Source organism: Coregonus clupeaformis, chromosome 10, assembly GCF_020615455.1.
Source record: "Coregonus clupeaformis isolate EN_2021a chromosome 10, ASM2061545v1, whole genome shotgun sequence".
Lineage (NCBI taxonomy): Eukaryota > Metazoa > Chordata > Actinopteri > Salmoniformes > Salmonidae > Coregonus > Coregonus clupeaformis.
The window spans coordinates 38,179,213-38,198,456 of NC_059201.1; the positions used below are offsets into that span (position 1 = coordinate 38,179,213).

Sequence of the window (19,244 nt, forward strand, 5' to 3'; positions counted from 1 at the left end):
AAGTAGGCCGCCACCAGGACATCTTCCAGCTGTTGTCTGGGTCACACAAACAAGGTACGCACACAGGGCCGGACTACAGCATTTGGGGCCCCGGAGCACCAACCTCTGGGGGGCCCCCACCCCCATTAAAAAAAAATATATATAGAATTTTTACCCGTTTTATAATGCTATTCTAAAAGTAATTCCTGAGGTTAAGAGAAAAATGTGCAGTTTTAAAGCTAATTTCCTGTAATTCTACACATATTGCTATCATATGCTATCTGGCTCACGTTCGATAACAGGCACACACACACACACACACACACACACACACACACACACATACACACACAAGTGTGCTTAGCAACAGTCTTTGAAATTGTTAAAATGCTATTCTAAATGAAACAGTTGGACAATGAATGAAGATACTCCAAACTTTTAGAATTGTTTTAATCCCTCAGATATTGCCTGAATTATAGTACGGACAAATAATAAATAAGTTGAGGCATTTTGGTGGGAATTCGGGTATTCAATTTATTGTAAAATGTCACAATTTATTCTTATTATGCAGTCATGTATACATTTTCTTAGTATATCAGGTATTTTTGTAATACTTTGTGATAAAATAAAGAAAATTATATCTGCCTCATTTGCCTCACTGGGTGTATTTGCACACATGAATAAATTCATATAAAGGAGTTGAACAGAACTGCAAGTTGCCTGCAACCACCAAACACGTGCTCTGTCTAGGCCTACCTGCGCTCACCTGTGCTGTCTAGACTGCCTCATTAATGATTCATTCACTACTGTTGTTGTCATGTTCTCTTGCATAAGAGAAGGATACCCACATGATTTAAAATCAAAACGCTTGGCTCTAGATAACCCCTATCTGTACATACATACTTTACATTGTTTGCGAGATCAGACATAATATCACTATAATCTGAGTGTTCTTTTTCGGAAGTTGCTTTCATTTCAGCACATCTAATTTGTAATAATTTCAAATGTATTAAATCATTACTTTTCATCAATTGTACAAAAAATCTTCCTTCTCTTTCTTGTGATGTAAGTGTTGAGATGGCGCGTTAAATCCCGACGAAGCGTTAACGTTCTTATAGGTGTAACGGAAGGCCAATGTATTCCATAGAGCCCATTTCAGCCTTTACTGGAGATTGTTTGACACGCCATTACAAACGTTTCCGTGGTTGTTACGTTAACAGAAAAAAACTAATGGCACAAGCAAGAGTGGGAAGGAGTCGCCAGAGTAAAACTCAAGCAATTAATCTAGTGATATTTAAGTGACAAGGGGATTTTGCACCCCTCAAACACAGAAATAGATGGCAGAAAAAGAGAGATCATCAGGTGGGCAAGGCATGCACGTTGCTAGTTACATCTCTTACCTCCAACCTTGGAGTTGTACGCCACCCCGACTCCACATTTATTGTTATCTGCCTGCATGGCGATCTCACCGGCACACCTGGTTCCATGCCTGAGTACATACAGAAACAGAACACACACTTACAACTAAACATAACTGCTTTTTTCTTTACAAACTGGCCCTAACTGACAAAATTCTCATTTCTAATATTCTGTGTTCTAATTTCATATACATGTAGCAGTGAATTCCGAATAAACCAGTCTGATCTGGAACCTTTGCAAACTGGTTTATAGTAAATCTCAATATTGCTTACAGTAAACTTTAAAATCTCAAAAACAGATTGGATCCACCATAAAACTTCTGAAAGAGTGCCAGTGTCCCTCGATTAGTTTCCATGTGGTTATGTAAGATTCTTCATCTAATTATGTGCTTGCCATTGAAAATATTGATATTGAGGGAGAATCTTGTCAACCAAAAATGGAAGGCCCTTTGGTTTCATGTCGTTTGGCATGCTTATAGGAGACAATAAACAGCCTGCTGCTAGAGTCTAAATTATACAGTGTGACCAGAGTACATTGACAACAAAAGAGTGCACTAACATGGGTGGGGAGGGGGGCTGAGTGTGTGTGTGTGTTTGTGTAACCCTCACAGCTGGCATAGAGTGAGTCATCATTTACAGGTATTGTCTGTGAGACAAGAGAGAGAGAGAGATAGAGAGAGCGAGAGAGCATTGAACCATTGAGAGGGTTTTAGTAAGAGGTTTTCTGTGTGCTTTTAACATTTTCTCTCTCTCCCTCAGATTCCGACGGTGGCATTTTGTCAGAGGTAAAATGGACTGCTTTGAGTTGCTATGGTTGGATATACACATAGAAATAGAATTACTATAATTCTACTATCTGTAATTCTGTAATTCTACATCTATGGGATCTACCACAAGCTTACGCTAACAAGCACAATGGGAGATAGACTGGAAAGATTTAGTCGATAGCCTGAGTGTCATTCTGGCCCACTTCTTTTACTGACCCAAACACTAACCTACAGTCCAACATATATAGCTCCCAGCCTACAATCTGTAGGTACTACAATAAATACTGTATTTTACGTTAAATGTAGACAAATTATAAATCTATAGATTGCTTGGGAATCAACGAGAAACCTTATCAATATGACTGTTGTTACATCAACAGCTCCAGTTGGAACATCTGTGTGTGCCAGATATGCCCATTTCCAGCCGGTGTGACCTGTGTGTGTTCGGGTGTTACTGTAAGCGGGATAGCTGGCTGCTCCCCTTATTATCTAGTTGTGTAATAGACAGTGAGGATGCTGTAACTAGGAACAGGATTACATGGGTTTTATAGTGGTCACCAGACTGCATGGGACCCGATCAATAAGGAACATGTATTCTACATTAGTACTGGATGTCATGATAATTTTGATTGGCTCCTATGCTACATAGCCCACATAAGTAATAGGCCTATGCATGTAAATAATGAATATACAAATTATGATTTGAAAAGAGACAAATGTGTGTGAAAAATGCTACACACTTCTCCCATATGTCACAAAAAGACATGATAGCAGGTATATCCCTAAAATAAATTGATAATTTACTTGTTCTCATTGGTGGAGTCGTATCTGGGGAAGGGGTCAGGGTCGTTGTCATTGAAATCGTAGCTGGCTGCTGCGTCCTGGAGAAGAAAGAGAGAGAGGGGAAAATCACCATACGGTCCAGAACCCAATCTGTCAACCCACTTAACCCACTTAGGTGACTGGACCGAGAACCAACCTACTGTCACTGAGAGGGACTGTAAATTACATGGATGGTTGAACACCAGACAAGAGGACGAGGGAGGAAATTATTTAGGGCTGAAACAAAACCATTCGTTTTGAGAAAGGGGAATGTAGAACATTTGTCAATATGTCTTCGTCTGAAAGGTTTATTGCTACAAGTTTGGAGAAACTGAATAAGATGTGTCATTATCATCTGTAGTAAAGCTGAGTGTCTGTACCACACACAATTTTATCCATACATTTGGAATGCATCTAATTCATTCAAATTAACTTTTCAACCTAGTCTCAGGGCAATTCGTAGGATTTCATATGTACATTGTTCCCTCCATTTAGTATGATATATTACATTACGTTAGGTTACATTACGAAAAAAATAGTGGTCAAACAATATCATTCGAATTAGAACGACGTATAACCCTCAAACTCAATTCTGGACCTTGAAGCCAGTTCAACAGTTTTTTTTATTGTTTCCCTCTAATCAGGGACTGATTTAGACCTGGGACACCAGGTGGATGCAATTAATAATCAGGTAGAACAGAAAACCAGCAGGTTCCGGACCTCGTAGGGTAAGAGTTGAGTACCCCTGCCCTAATGTATAGTAGCCACATCTTGAAGGACATATAGTATTATACGTCTTTCTCTGAGACCGGGTTGCTTGTTTTATTATAGCAACAAAGGAGAATTATGGGGAGAATTTAGGTTGGTGCTTAGAAGAACTAACGACAAAGGTTGGGATAATGAACGTAAAATGTTAAGAGAACTAAACGTCAAAGGTTAGGAGAATTTACGTAAAATGTTTGGAGAATTAGGTTAAGGTTAAGAAAAGGTTTAGGGGAAGGGTTACCTAAAATGCTACAGTTGTCCCTTACACGACTCGAACACGCAACCTTTGGATCGCTAGTCGGTTTGAGGTATACGCCCATCCATTTTCCCTAAACCTACCTACCTACTTTTGTTTGAGTGAGGATGGATGAGCGTCTCGCTTGATTAAGTCCCTTTGATTAATCACAGTCGTGCTAATTATAGTCAGAGTCCATTCTATCAGCCTTGTTGTTATACTCTCTCTCTCTCTCTCTCTCTCTCTCTCTCTCTCTCTCTCTCTCTCTCTCTCTCTCTCTCTCTCTCTCTCTCTCTCTCTCTCTCTCTCTCTCTCTCTCTCTCTCTCTCTCTCTCTCTCTCTCTCTCTCTCTCTCTCTCTCTCTCTCTCTCTCTCTCTCTCTCTCTCTCTCTCTCTCTCTCCCGCTCTCCCGCTCTCCCGCTCTCCCGCTCTCCCGCTCCCGCTCTCCCGCTCTAGAAAGACCCTATAGCTGTCTCCGAATGCCTCGTGTCTCATAGAGAAATAACTGTTTGCCTTCAAAACGCAGATGTGATTTTTCTAATCCATTCAGATTTCCTCTCATCTCAAGATTTGAGAAATGTGCCAACATGACTGTCTGACAAGCTTTGGTTCATTATTAAAAACTAGCTGACCAAAAATTGTTTAAAACCTTAGTCTCACCTGCAATGAGGCATGACGGTCTAAATGTTGATTATTTGCAGCTTGAACAGAAACAATTACAAAATGTGCAAACAATAGTCACTAGCTAAGACTTCTTCACTATGAACTTTAGCCTAAGGAAAAAACCTTGATAAATGCTAAAGACAACTTTGTGCTTTTCAAGCCAACTATACTGTAGGTCCTGTCAACACAACCACTACAAAATAATCCAGGACCATAATAATTCCACCTATTATTGATTTCCAGTTCTATAGTCTATGCACGCTTCCAACCGTCATCACCACCTATCATACTGCAATTTATTACTGCTTATTAGTGCTTCATGAATGGCTGTGTAAGTGTCACCAATGTTGCTATGGGAACGCTCTCCCTTAGTGATGCCTGTTGCCATGGAAATGTGGTCTTACGTAGTTGGGGTAGATGTCGGTGTGGTTCCACTCCAGACCGTCGTCCAGCACGGTGATGACCACTCCTTTCCCTGTGATCCCTTTCTTCCACACGGGAATCACGTGGAGGTCCAGCTTGGGCAGGGAGGATGACGTCCGAGTGTCTTGCTGGGATGGCCGACACAGGGGAGGAGGAAGAGGAGGAGGAGGAGGAGGAGGAGGAGGAGGAGGAGGAGGAGGAAAGAGAGTAGTTTTAGTTATTTGTAATTAAATCATGTATACAGTACATATAGCATTAAAGCATACATTGAGGTCATATAAGCTGGAAGAGAAGGAGAGAGAGGGGTTTTCATTACATTTGTTGAACTATTGAACCCTATTCATAAAGCATACATACAGTGTTCATAGAGCTTATAAGCTCATTGACATATGCATGACATTGGCACTGGATTTACACACAGGAAGTAGCACACCTATACTGTATGTTTTTGTTGACAAAGTCACTGAAACTGGAAAAAAGTGCATTTTACCATTTAACGAATGAGGTACCTCACCTAAATTGCATCTGTGAAAATCAAATATCATGAAAATAATGGAGAAAGGTCAACCTAAGATGGCCGTCTGGCTACGCTAGCTCTATCTTCGCTAATGGAGACAGTCATGTCCCACATTGACCTTTATCAATTAATTATCAACTTGTTGCTTTCTTTGTCCTGGCTCTCTTGACCACTTACGGTAGGCATAAGAAAACATTGTTATGTAGAGTGTTCAGGCTAATATTTCAGCCCAGAACAAAATTATTTATATAAGTGGTTCACTGAAGACCGTGCTACGGTTGTGAATCTTGCGATGTGTAATAAAATGATAATATGTCATGATTATGTGTCATAGTGCAAGGCCTCTATCACCTCTACCAAGCCTCTATCTAATAATCAGTGGTCCCTTTAATGCATGTAATGTGTGTGTATATGTGTGGGGTGTCCAACTAGTGTTAATTGGCTAATCAGTGGGTAGAAAGAGTGCAGCAGTGCCGTGCTAGCAGCAGTCCTCCCTGAGGGCAGATGGGATGATTCAGAGCAGGAGACAGGACAAAAAAAGACTAGGAACGTTTTGGAGCTGCTCTGCTCCCGCATTATGCAAAGACACTGCGGAACACCACCCTCTCTCTCTCTCTTTTATCCTTTACTCCTTTCCTCTTTTTCCTCTCTTGTTCCCTCTTTCTGCTCCCTTTCTCCTTTTCTCCTCTTCTCCTTTCTCTCTCTCCCTCTTTTTATCTTCTCTCTTGCTCCCTCTCTCCCCCGTCTCTCCTTCTTCTTGCTCTCTCTTTTGGACCCTGTCTTTCTGTTTCTCTCTCTTGCTCCGTTTCTTTCCCATTTCTCCTCTCTCTCTCACCGATCTACCCTCTCTCTCTCCTCTTCAGCTCCCCCTTTCTCTGTTTCTCCCTGGCTACTGGAGGAAGTGAAGGGATGGGGGTGGTTGTGGGAGACCGTCTCTGTTTTGAATTATCTTTAAAACCATCCTATTCATCCATCCACACAGATGCCACACCATACGTTTCTACAACAGGGACGGTTGACAAAACAGTGAAATATATGACATTTCCCCATTGTAGATATCCTATCAAATTACCAAAACGTATGAATGTGGTAGAATATCGGAGATATCAGAACTCAAGCTTCTGTAGCTCCTCTTCTGTAGCTCCTCTTCTGTAGTTCCTCTTCTGTAGCTCCTCTTCTGTAGCTCCTCTTCTGTCGTCCTCTTCTGTAGCTCCTCTTCTGTAGTTCCTCTTCTGTAGCTCCTCTTCTGTAGCTCCTCTTGTGTAGCTCCTCTTCTGTAGTTCCTCTTCTGTAGCTCCTCTTGTGTAGCTCCTCTTCTGTAGCTTCACTTCTGTAGTGCCTCTTCTGTAGCTCCTCTTTTGTAGTTCCTCTTCTGTAGTTCCTCTTCTGTAGTTCCTCTTTTGTAGTTCCTCTTTTGTAGTTCCTCTTCTGTAGCTCCTCTTCTGTAGCTCCTCTTCTGTAGCTCCTCTTCTGTAGCTCCTCTTCTGTAGCTCCTCTGTCTTGGTATCTTATTGGATGACTCATCTATTGACTGGCACATAACCTGTGGTCTCCAAATAGCCCAGCTCGCACGCACAAATATACATTCAGAATGGACACTTGCGGTAAACCAACACATCAGCATCCACACGCTTACGTGCACAAACTGAGACCTGAGATCAGCATGCACGCACGCATGACACACATGCACACACACACACAAACACACACACACACACACACAGCCCATGACGGAGGGAGGAATCTCAATCTATTATGAGTCACTCCTTTGATTCCTTTATCAGGCAGTCACACACTCCTAGGAGACAAAGAGACACTCTCCCTACACGCAGTCTCTATCTCTCCCTCCGTCTTTCCTATCTCCACATCACTCTCTCCATCCCCCCCTCTATCAATTTAGTCTTTCTCCCTCACTGCCTTCTGCCCCTAACTCCAACCTCCCTTCATTTCTGCTATCCATCAGTTCCTCCATACCTCTGTCCACATCCTCTTCTTCATCCCTCCCTCCATGCCTCTACCTCTCTACGTACTCCCTTTTCCCTCCTTTCCTCTCACTATCACTCTATCCTCCCTTCAACTACCGTCTCATTGCTGCTATCCCTCATTAGCTTTATCTCTCTTCCTCTATCCCTCCTTTTATGACCTCCCAAACACCCCTCCCTCACATCTCTATTTTCTTGGCTATTACTACTGTTTTCTTTCTTTCTTTCTTTCTTTCTTTCTTTCTTTCTTTCTTTCTTTCTTTCTTTCTTTCTTTCTTTCTTTCTTTCTTTCTTTCTTTCTTTCTTTCTTTCTTTCTTTCTTTCTTTCTTTCTCTATATCTACCTATCTATAGTCGAGTAGAGTCTAAAGACAAAGCCGTCATAGCAGAAATGTAAGAAATAAAACATTGACATACTTGATCTCTTGTTGCTTCTTGCCTATTTGATGTCCCTGACTGACAGTCCCTAGGGCCACCCTAGGCCAATCAGAGTGCTGTCACAAGTGAGTGGGCGGGTGTAGGTGTTTGTCAGCCATGCCCGTTTACTGACATATAGTAAATGAGCACTTCATGACCAATTCAATTAGGATCATCAGGCCAGATAGGTAAAAAGGGTCCATCTCGATTTATTTTCTTATTTCCTGTAGTGAGTGACTCAGATCATCAAGTTCAGGGAAAATGGAAAGAGCAGATAAAATACACACACTGACGCATGTAAACTTAGACAATCACACACACACACATACATACACACACGTCCTATCTTTGAGATAACAGGTGTTGACTGGAAAACTAATAAAGACATTAGAAATAATGACTCAATGGCTGTGTCCGAAATATGTCTTACTAAAATGACATACTATGTACTAATCATACTACTTAGAATGTACTGTTTAGTAAAAATATATGCAGTAAGCAACAAATATCAAAATACTAGGCTCACCCAAAATGCATAATTTAATGCCAATTGCTTTGTTTATCGCCATTCGTTCATTTTGGTACAGCCCATCCCCTTGTCTAATTATCAGCTGATTATCAGCTAGGCCTATTGTCAAACACACGTGGGTCTGAAAATACAATTATCTTCCTCAGTAGCATGTAGCAAATTTGCACTAGATAAAAAGCCGAAATTAGTATGACATCCTGGCATCTAAACATAAACAAACACAATCTTTGACATTTCACATACTATAAAATGTTCTATTTTCGCATACCCAAACGGCCTACTATTTAGGATGCAAGTACGGATATTCGGACACGGCCAATGCTTTTAATAAATGACCAAATACTTTAAATCAACCCTTACAAACTGTTCTCTCCAAAAATAGCAAAAATGCTATTATTGGAAGCTATCAAAACATAACCTATGAAAGTAATCCATCAATCACTAATGACATGGAATAAAAGGAGTCCAATTGGACTACCGTAGCGTCAGCCTAATCCTAAACACAGGACAAAGTGGATGTACTGTCTGTAATGTATCCGGTAGGGAAGACACAGCTGTGACACTATCATCCCCTGGCTTGGCTTGAATGGGCTAAAATAACCGCTAAATTGGGTCTTAATGTGCGACAGCCTATTCCGTTCCACTGGATTATGGTTGGAGAAAGTTGAGTTCCCTTACAATCTCCTACCAGGCCAGCATGTTCAATTAAACAAATGGGTCTTTCGGCTGGGATTTTGGATGATTACTAATTAATTAGCTTATCACAGAGTAAAATCCTATTGTCTCACATTTCTCAAGTGTCCCACACATATTCATGCATGATCGCTGAAGATATTTATCTCATCCTCTCTTGCTATGAAACGCATGCGCACGCACGCACGCACGAACACACACACACACACACACACACACACACACACACACACACACACACACACACACACACACACACACACACACACACACACAGAGTATTCCTCACACATATAACGTTTTCCTTTCATTTTGACAGATGCTAATTGTGATATAAACTACCCCACAACACATATTCAACCCCCTAATACAAGACCTGCAAGCTCATCATCCAAAAGGGTTGTGAAGGCAAAGTCTCCACTCTGTGACACACTCAGCATTGGGGAGCTGTCCATTCCTGCCAGAGCTGAATCTCAGAAGGCTCTGGGATTGTGTTAGCCTGGTCCCAGATCTGTTTGTGCTGTCTTGCCAATACCTAATGACTATGACCATTAGAAATTGGCAAGACAGCACAAACAGATCTGGGACCAGTCTAGGATTGTGTTTGTGAATCAGGCCAAACGGAAGGCAGCAGAAGACACCAGCCGGATCTGAACTGATGGTCGGGTCAGAAAACACATAATCTGTAGTTTATGTAGGACTTCAATTCTGGCACCAGCTATTGGCCACCATGACAACCAAATAACCATAAATAACATAAACACCCAACCTAGGGTCAGAAAACACATTTTTGATTGCTGTGTATGTAGGGTTTGAATTCTAACATTGTGGCATCAGCTATTAGCCACCATGAAAACCCAAATAACCAAAACACCACATGGACCACCAAACAACCAAAAAACAATCTTAATAGACCAATCTTAATATCCAAACTGATATGTCACCAACTGGTGACATATCAGAGATAAGAGAGAGATAAGGGCTCTTTAGGACATACCAGGTACCACTGCTGGTTCCACATGGGGTCATCGAACAGCTTGTCCACTGGACAGTCCCGGCATGATCCCAGCGAAGCCCGCTTACTGCGCCGCTTCTCATACTGTTGCTCCGCCCACGATACCTAGACACCCAACGAGATAAGAGAATCAATCAAAATTTTTTTAAGGGGTGGGGCAGTCCCATTCATTTCATATTTATTAAGCTTTATTCAAGCGATAATACAGTTGGAGAGATGGGAAGATAGAGGGGAGGATGAGTCAAAGTAGCCTGGTCTCAGATCTGTTTGTGCTTTTGTCTACTCCATTGTCGTTGTCGTTGTCAAGCCAAGGCATTGTCGTTGGCATGACAATCCTATAAGTAGTTGGCAAGATAGGAGAAACAGACTGGCACCCAGGCTAGAGTCAAAGGCCAGTGGGCTGGATTCGAACCCATGCCTTACTTATGTTTATACTGTAATTTTGTTTGTGTTGCTAATGCACACGCACAAGTGTTTTGGTCAAAAGTAGAGCACTGAATAGGAAATAGGGTACCATTTCAAACACAGCCATAGACAATGTTACAGATATAGGATTGTTTACCCGATCATCCTCAGACAGGCGTTTGGTGATGTGATCGGCACTTCGTTTCGTCCTGCTAGGATGAGTCTGGTGTTTGAACAAGTAATGGTTTTCTAGTGCCCCAATCTGCAGATGAGGAGAGTGGTGGGTTATTGAATATTTCATAGCAGTGATGTAACACCATTAAGCTCTTCCTGTCAATCCCCATAGGACTGAATGTAATTATTAATGCAACAATTCTTAATTATAGAATAGAATTTAAGAATATAACCCAATTGTCCATCCAGGATGGACATTTTCCTTTGGCATCGCCATATAAGCACCTTGGGTCATATTACACCAGTAAGGACATCTCACTTTGAATGTATTGAACAGCTTGTTAAATCAATAGGCTACCTTAGATCGTTCTCAAACATCGGTAGAAGATGTTGATATTATATTATTATATTTATGTGACTGGAAGGCAGATACCACCACAACAGCAATAGGCATGCCAGTTTCCTTATTACTTATACAGTCAGGTCCAAAATTATTGGCACCCTTGATAAAATGAGCAAAACAGACTGTATAAAATAAATAATCCAAATATTGAGCTACATAATATTGTATGCAAAAGAAAATGGCAACCAGGTTTTTGGCTAAAATGTCCTGGTACTTGGTGAAGTTCATGACGCTGGTGACCTTAACAAGGGCCCCAGGACCAGTGGAAGCAAAATAGACCCATAACATCAAAGATCCATATTTGACAGAAGGTATGAGTTACTTTTCTGCATATGCTTATGTTTTCTGGTGTGCGTGGCCAAAGAGCTTTATTTTCATGTCAGCTGACCATGTCAGCTGGAGTTTTCTAAACAACATTGGCACTTTACTTGGCATGATGAACTTTACCAAGCACCAGGACATTTAGCCAAAACCCTGGTTGCTTCTGCCAAGAGGCTGAAACTTGGCCGGAAAGTGGATTTTCCAGTAAGACAATAACCTCAAGCACACATTAAAATCCACAAAAATTGTTAATTGACCGCAACATTTTGCAATGGCCATTTCAGTCTCCGGACTTGAACCTCATTGAAAACCTGTGAGCATATTAAGGATATCAAGGATCTGGAAAGATTCTGTATGGAGGAATGGTCTAAGATCCCTCCCAATGTGTTCTCCAATCTCATAAAACCTTTTAGAAAAAGGCTCAGTGTTGTTATCCCCGCAAGGAGATTGTGCTGGAGTATTGAAAATATGGTTGCCAATAATCTTTTGGAGATTTTTTTAAATTACTCGTTAAACAAAATCTCTTTCTCTGAGCAATTGTATTAGTATACAATAATATAATTTTCACTTTTTTAAAAATACAATATAGATCAGTATTTGTATTATATATTTTATACAGTCTTTTTTGCTCATCTTTATAAAGGGTGCAAATAATATTGGACCTGACTGTATTTACAGCAGGCCTTGTTCAGCAATTTCCTGAGAAAGCAAGGTTAACATAGCTGAACCCACTGAATATACAGGTGTTTGTCACAATATCACACAAATTGTGCAAATTTGCAAATAATGAATCAATCACAGATAATACAGTAATTTTTAAAAACCTTTTAAATCAGGGTCACACAGAGTGTTTCTTGGTATTCTTAAACAGATCTACTTTGAAAGAAAAGTATATACCTCACACAAATGGTTATGGGCTTAAAAAAAAGAAGCCACAGGTACCATGTCAAATATAGAGTTGAAATGTATTCAATTTTGAGTTTGCATCCCAATATTACACTTTATATACATCACAGAAGACTGAAATATAACAAAACCGTTGGACATAGAAACACCTGATTTTCTGTGTAAAAAAAAAGGGGGAAAAGAAAAGAACTGAAATTGCATAAATAATTTAGGCCTAACCTATATGTTATTCTAAGCCACAGTTCAGGCCTATTATATTGATGATGCTGATATGGCATCATACCCATCCCTTTGACTGAATGGAAACACAGGTTGTTGACCTGTGTAGTCAGAGAGCTAGGTTCCTCTGAGTAGACTAGAGAGAGCTCATCAGGGGGTGTATAGGCCTATTGTTCTGGACAGGGTAGACAATTACAACATTGAGGATAGACATATTTACAGAAGGGGACTATTGTATACAGTACAAAATGAACTTGTTTAAAGGAACAAGTCTTAAAATATGGATTGGATCCCCATCTTTTGCCCAAATATACTGATAGACTAAATTATTTGTTTTTGATTGATGATATCAATTCACTTATTATAAAGTAAAAAAGCCAATAATGGAAATTTCATAGGTTACACAATTGAATTTCCCTGCTCACTCTGACCAGAATTATGAAGATGATTGACAGAATACACCAATCACTATAGTTGTTGTGTTTTAAATCTTGGCTGAAGCAGAAGTTCAGTAAGGATGCTGTGTAGGCTACAACATCAGCAACAAGGCTGCCGTGGCGCCCTCCATCAGCTTTCAACAGCTATGTATTATACAACCAAATGAATAATTTAAAAAACAAAGCTGAATAGGCTACTGATACCGAGACAAGGACATCCCCTGAGCCAAATCTAACACAGAAAGATAGTGTAAAGAGAGAAGTACACAGTTCCAATACTACTCGAGGATAAACGTGGTCTCGGGGCGTTACTGTGGCGCTAACCTACCTGGCGGACTAGTCTGTAGTCCAGTTCTTTGGCGATGGACCTGGCGGCGTCCGGTCCTCCTGGAATCTCCACCGCCCATTCGTTGAGATACTGTCTGTCCCCGAATGAAGCATCCACGGAACGAGCGATGGAGAAGAGAACGGCAAAAGCACACCACATTACGGTTGTTGGGCGACATCTCATTTCCATCTCAGAGAAAATACGACTAGATTGATGCTCTTAGAAAGCATGCAAGACAACAATTCAAATCGAAAATGTAAGTAATATTAAATAAATCAATTTCTGTTGGTTCCACTTAGTTCGTGTCTTTTTTCCTTCAAAGTGCTGGGTGGGAATGAGAGGACCTCTCACGGCGTTATTGCCTTATTGAACCATCAAGGAAAGCAAGCGGAGGGTAAACAGTGGAAGGGGACGAGAATGTTTACACGTCAAATTACAAAGGCTCTCTGACGTCAACGAGTCTATAGCTGGGATAGAGTCTATGCTCGAGTCCGGAGAGAGACAGGCGGGGAGAAGGAGCGTCAGAGGGGAAAGTTATATCTAAAAATAACCCTCAATTTTTTTATTCAAGCTAGCAGGAGTATAATAATTAATACTAGGTTACTATAATAGTAATGTATGTGCACCAAACATGTCTGTGCAGAGTCTAACGCATAGCCTACATCAGCTAAGTAGACCATCATCTGAAGCACGCCCAAACTTAATGATTATGTTATTACTGCGTTATCTCTATGATTTGTTGTTGTTATTGTGTAAGGAAAATGCAAGAGCTAATATAGGCACTAGTCTTTTAGAGACCACACTACTTGAATGGGGATTGACTATTAGCCTATGTGTGACAAATCATGCCAGCATTGCAGTATATTGTAGGTCTTTGAGATGTGTAAGATAATGGCACGACTTCATTTCAGTACCTTAGATTGCCAATTGTCTTCAAGTGTATCTGTTACATGCCCCCCTCACTGTGGTGACGCATTTGTGCAGCGCACGTCACGGGAGTGTAGACGCTGTTTCAGCACCACGGCATTGGATAGCTCTTTGGGTGAGGACAAGATTAAAGCAAGCAAGTGGTTTCAGTTGGGCAAATTATTATCGGGGAAAAACGTGGATGATTGAAATAGATATTTACTGTGTGCTTTGAATTTAGGTCATATATTATAATCTTTATACACTGAGTATACAAAACTTTAAGAACACCTGCTCTTTCCATGACAGACTGACCAGGTGAATCCAGGTGAAAGCTATGATCCCTTATTGATGTTACTTGTTACATCCACTACAATCAGTATAGATGAAGGGGAGGAGACAGGTTAAGGAAGGATTTTTAAGCCTTGAGACAATTGAGACATGGATTGTGGATTGTGTATACTCAGTGTATAACAGCCTGTATAATAGGGCGTAGGGCTTAAAGGGCATACAACGTAATACTAGGCCTATGTTTATGATACTTCATTAAAAAATTTGGCACATGCCTATTATATAGCCGAGACATATGATTAGAATAGGCTAACGAAGTAGCCTAAGTAGTCTATTAATATTTGTTAGACTAAGTAGGGTATGTTATTTGGAATTGGCATATATTGATGTAAGAATTCCCACCATTGTTAAACAGTTACAAATACGTTTTTCTTTCATTTTATTCAACGATAAACACAGATAATAGGCTACATAAGAGCATTTGTGGCTGTAGTTACAGCAACATTTGCGAGGATCGTAAAGCTATTATAATGAGAAGAGACATTGGAGTTAAAGGATATGAACAGTCAAAATCATGTTTTTCATGACATTGGATGATATTTGAAGGAAACCAGATCAAAGTATGATGACCAAAGTATGAAAATGACTGTTGCTTCTATATTGATCAAATTTGATCATAAAGTTACTTGTCCCCTCCCCCATGTCAAACACTTCGATTCATTATTAAGGGGACAATGTGACATCACCTTAACTCTAATTTTAACACAACAATGGTAGCATGGTATTCTCTTACCTAATTTAAATAAGTACCACCTTGTAAACAACATTGGAGAAGGTGTGTTTGCAGAGGGGTGTGGTTTATACAGCTAGATAGCTACTCTACTGGTGCCAAAATGTGACTGTAGGGTGTCAGAAAATATAATAAAAAGTTTACCCTATTCGTCTATGGCAAAGATACTATATATTTCCCCTTTCATCTGTGTCTGGTGTTAGATAGTTACTGGCTAGCTAGGTCTTCAGCTAGCATGGAACAGAAGGGGGGAAGGGTCGTTCAAAACTCTGACACCGCATCACAAGAGACATACCAAACGGGAGATGTATATTTTACATATTTAGCAGACGCTCTTATCCAGAGCGACTTACAGTTAGTGAGTGCATACATTTTTCATACTGGCCCCCCGTGGGAAACAAACCCACAACCCTGGCGTTGCAAGCGCCATGCTCTACCAACTGAGCTACAGGAGACTATACATATATAAATAAATAAAAGTATATCATTGATGCAATTTAAATGTTTGAGTTGCTTTGTGCATCACTAAATTTGCTTGAGATTAATTTACTGCAACACTGCTCAGTGCATCCAAGTTGCTTGACATAGGCATTTCACAGAGCTGTCAGTCAAGGCAAGCTCATGAATATAAGCTCCCCGCCCTGTCTTTTCAAACTTCCTGGTAGTTAGCCATGAGAGAAAAAGTACTTTTCAGAATGACTGTTCAGGACCTTTAAGGGCTCAAATTAACTCATAAATAGGCATAACCTAAACCATCTACACTAATGTCACAATGCATCATCCAGCCACAATGGCGAAAATTGGTTTAATCAAAATCCGGCCCACTTAAAACGTGTTCTCACACATAATTAATGCTAATTCCATGCCCTCCCATCAAAGCAAGGAGTGTGTTGAGCGCTTTGACAGTTTGGTCTCATAGACTAGACGTAACATAGTAAACGTAAATTAGTATGATAAGTTATGTTTGGTATGGTTATATAAGACAGAAGGTTACTTAAGGCAAAATATATATAACGCGAACATCTAGCAACCTAAAGGTTGTGTGTTCGAATCTCATCACAGAAAACTTTAGCATTTTAGCTTATTAGCAATTTTGCTACTACTTACTACTTTTGAGATACTTTGCTAACCCTTCTCCTAACCCTAAACATAACCCTTTAACATAACTCCTAACCCTAACCTTAACCCTAACCTTAACCCCTAACCCTAACCGCTAGCTAACATTAGCCACCTAGCCACCTAGTTAATGTTAGCCACAATAAATTGGAATTCGTAACATATCATACATTTTGAAATTCATAACATATTGTACGAATTGCAATTTGTGACATATTGTACGAATTGCAATTCTTAACATATATCATACACATTTTCATTCGTAACATATCATACGAAATGGATGATGGACATCCACAAATTAATACATACCATACGAAACGTAACACATCATACTAATTGGAATGTTCCGGATATACTTTTATTTACTAATTTACGTCTACCCCTGAGTCCAGGTTGGCTTTGATGAGCATAGCAACAAAGTCACTTGGTTGTATTACAGTTTTTCTCCATTGGTTTGGCTCATTTCTTGAAACAGAAATTACATTCTCAAAACTCTAAGATCATTTGGCAAAACAGTCTTACAGTTCAGCACAACACTATAGCTCACTTGCAAAAGCTCAGATCTCTCCTAAAACTGTTCACTCATGCTTCAAAACTAAATTCCTTTCCCATATAAGGAGTCAGTGCCACGAAAATGGCAAAGATCCTTCTCAATTGCTTTGGCTCATTTCTTGAAACAGACCGGACGTTCTCAACACTCTTGGTGCTTTAGCCAAAATAACGTGGATGGTTCGGCACAACACCATGGTTCACCTGCAAAAGCTCATACCTCTCCCCAAAACAGTTCACGCATGTGTCAAAACTAAATTTCCTTCTCATTTAAACAGTCAGTGCCCCCAAAATGCTTCGTCCCTTTGGCATTGTGTAAGCACTGCAAGTCAAAATGTTTAGATGTTTTGTCACTATGGCAGAGGACCATTGAAATATCCCTCATGTCCACCTTTCAGTCTTAGCCCAGTCCTTCATTGACAATGGTTACTGTACTGTTTTTTGTCTAGCTAACAGAATACAATTGTGTATAAAACTGAAAAAAAATAAATAGGATTTTAGGGTAAGAGTAGCCTCCAAGGTTTGACATCACACATTGCACTCATACTGCCAAGGAAATTGTAACCATTATCATTCACACACATAAAGTAACTTCCATACATCAGAGTAAAAGAAAATGTATACAGCATAATATACTGTAATATAAACACACAAACAAAAAACAATGAAAATTATATGCAGCCTACAGTGCTGTAAATAAAGCTGGAGTTTCACAACTAACAGTTCTTCACTGGTCGCTGTCCTCACCCTCCTGGCCATCCACACGCTGCTGTCTGTCTGGCCACAGATTCTCGTCCACATCACAGCGTATATTCTCCCTTGCGATGCAACGAGGGAAGAAACGGCGTGCATGTCGCAACCATCCCCTACACTGATCTCCTGTAATATCCTCACACGCAGCGTCCATTGCATGGAGCAGGGACCTCTGATCTTGAGCCCGATGCTCATACACTCTCCACCTCCAAGCGGAGAAATACTCCTCAATAGGATTGAGGAAAGGAGAGTAAGGTGGTAGGAACACCATGACCATCCTTGGATGAGTAGTGAACCAGGCCCTGATGAGCGGGCCACGGTGGAAATTCACATTGTCCCATACAATGACATATTGTGGTAGGTGAGGCCCTCACGAGACCGCTCTCATTTTCAGGGATCAAATCAACATGAAGGCGGTCCAAGAAGATGAGGAGCTTCTGTGTATTGTATGGGCCAAGACTGGGGATGTGAGTGGCCACACCATTCTCCGATATGGCAGCACACATAGTTATATTGCCCCCTCGCTGGCCTGGGACATCCACCATGGCCCGGTGGCCAACAATATTACGGCCACGTCTTCGGCCCTTGGCCAGGTTGAAGCCAGCTTCATCCACAAACACGAGGATGTGATGGGTCTCGTTTCCTTCCAATGCCATTATTCTCTACAATAGCGTAAAAAAGAAAACATCAAATCAGTCATACAGAAGAGTCATACACTACAGTTACAGACAATTACATAGGAATGTTCTATGTTCTCCACAAGTTCAATATACTACTGGCCACTACTCCAGTGGTTCCAAACCTGGGGTACATGTACCCCTATGCAGAGGTACTACAGGGGGTATTTGACAGAAAGGGGAGGGGGGAAATCATCAATGACTAGACTTACTGAAATGTTACAGTAAAACCCACAGTATTAGATAGATTTACATGGGAGGCACTAATTGCAGCTCTTTGACCCCTTTTCTTATTGTATGTTATATTCTTCAAAATAAGGATTATAATGATAATTGCATCATACAGTAAGCTGCAGTTTTTAGGCGAAATGTTGAAGTCAGATAAATCAAATACTTCCATACCTGGATTACCTGGATACACAAATCAGGTAAAGTGGGTACTGAAGCCAAAAAAGTTTGGGAACCACTGCTTAATTGTAAAAATGTTATAATGATGGACAACCAGTAACTGACTTACATGTACATACTGGTACCGCAGCTCTTTCACTCTATCAGAGTTCCTCTCAAATGGTACCCTGTAAATTTGCTTCATTGTCATCTGATGCTTCTTCAATATCCGGTCTATTGTGGAGATGCTTATAGAGTTGACATTTTGGAATATGGCATTGTCTTGTAGGATTGCAGCACGGATCTGTCTCAATGTGATGGCATTATTTGCCATCACCATGTTACAGATCTCTTG

The 19,244-nt window shown here is 40.5% G+C and overlaps 1 protein-coding gene across 1 annotated transcript in view; it reads right to left on the reverse strand.

Annotated features, from left to right (window-relative positions):
- Window positions 1-13,836, reverse strand: part of LOC121575510 (neuroendocrine convertase 1-like) — a 37,482-nt gene extending 23,646 nt beyond the window's left edge. Inside the window, exons 1-6 of the mRNA XM_041888638.2 lie at window positions 13,418-13,836; window positions 10,787-10,891; window positions 10,207-10,329; window positions 5,054-5,200; window positions 2,969-3,045; window positions 1,380-1,468 (exon numbers count right to left, since the gene is read on the reverse strand). Coding sequence (XP_041744572.1) covers window positions 1,380-1,468; window positions 2,969-3,045; window positions 5,054-5,200; window positions 10,207-10,329; window positions 10,787-10,891; window positions 13,418-13,606 — 730 coding nt within the window. The 5' untranslated portion in view covers window positions 13,607-13,836. The remainder of the gene's footprint in view (window positions 1-1,379; window positions 1,469-2,968; window positions 3,046-5,053; window positions 5,201-10,206; window positions 10,330-10,786; window positions 10,892-13,417) is intronic.
- Between the last annotated feature and the right edge of the window lie 5,408 nt (window positions 13,837-19,244).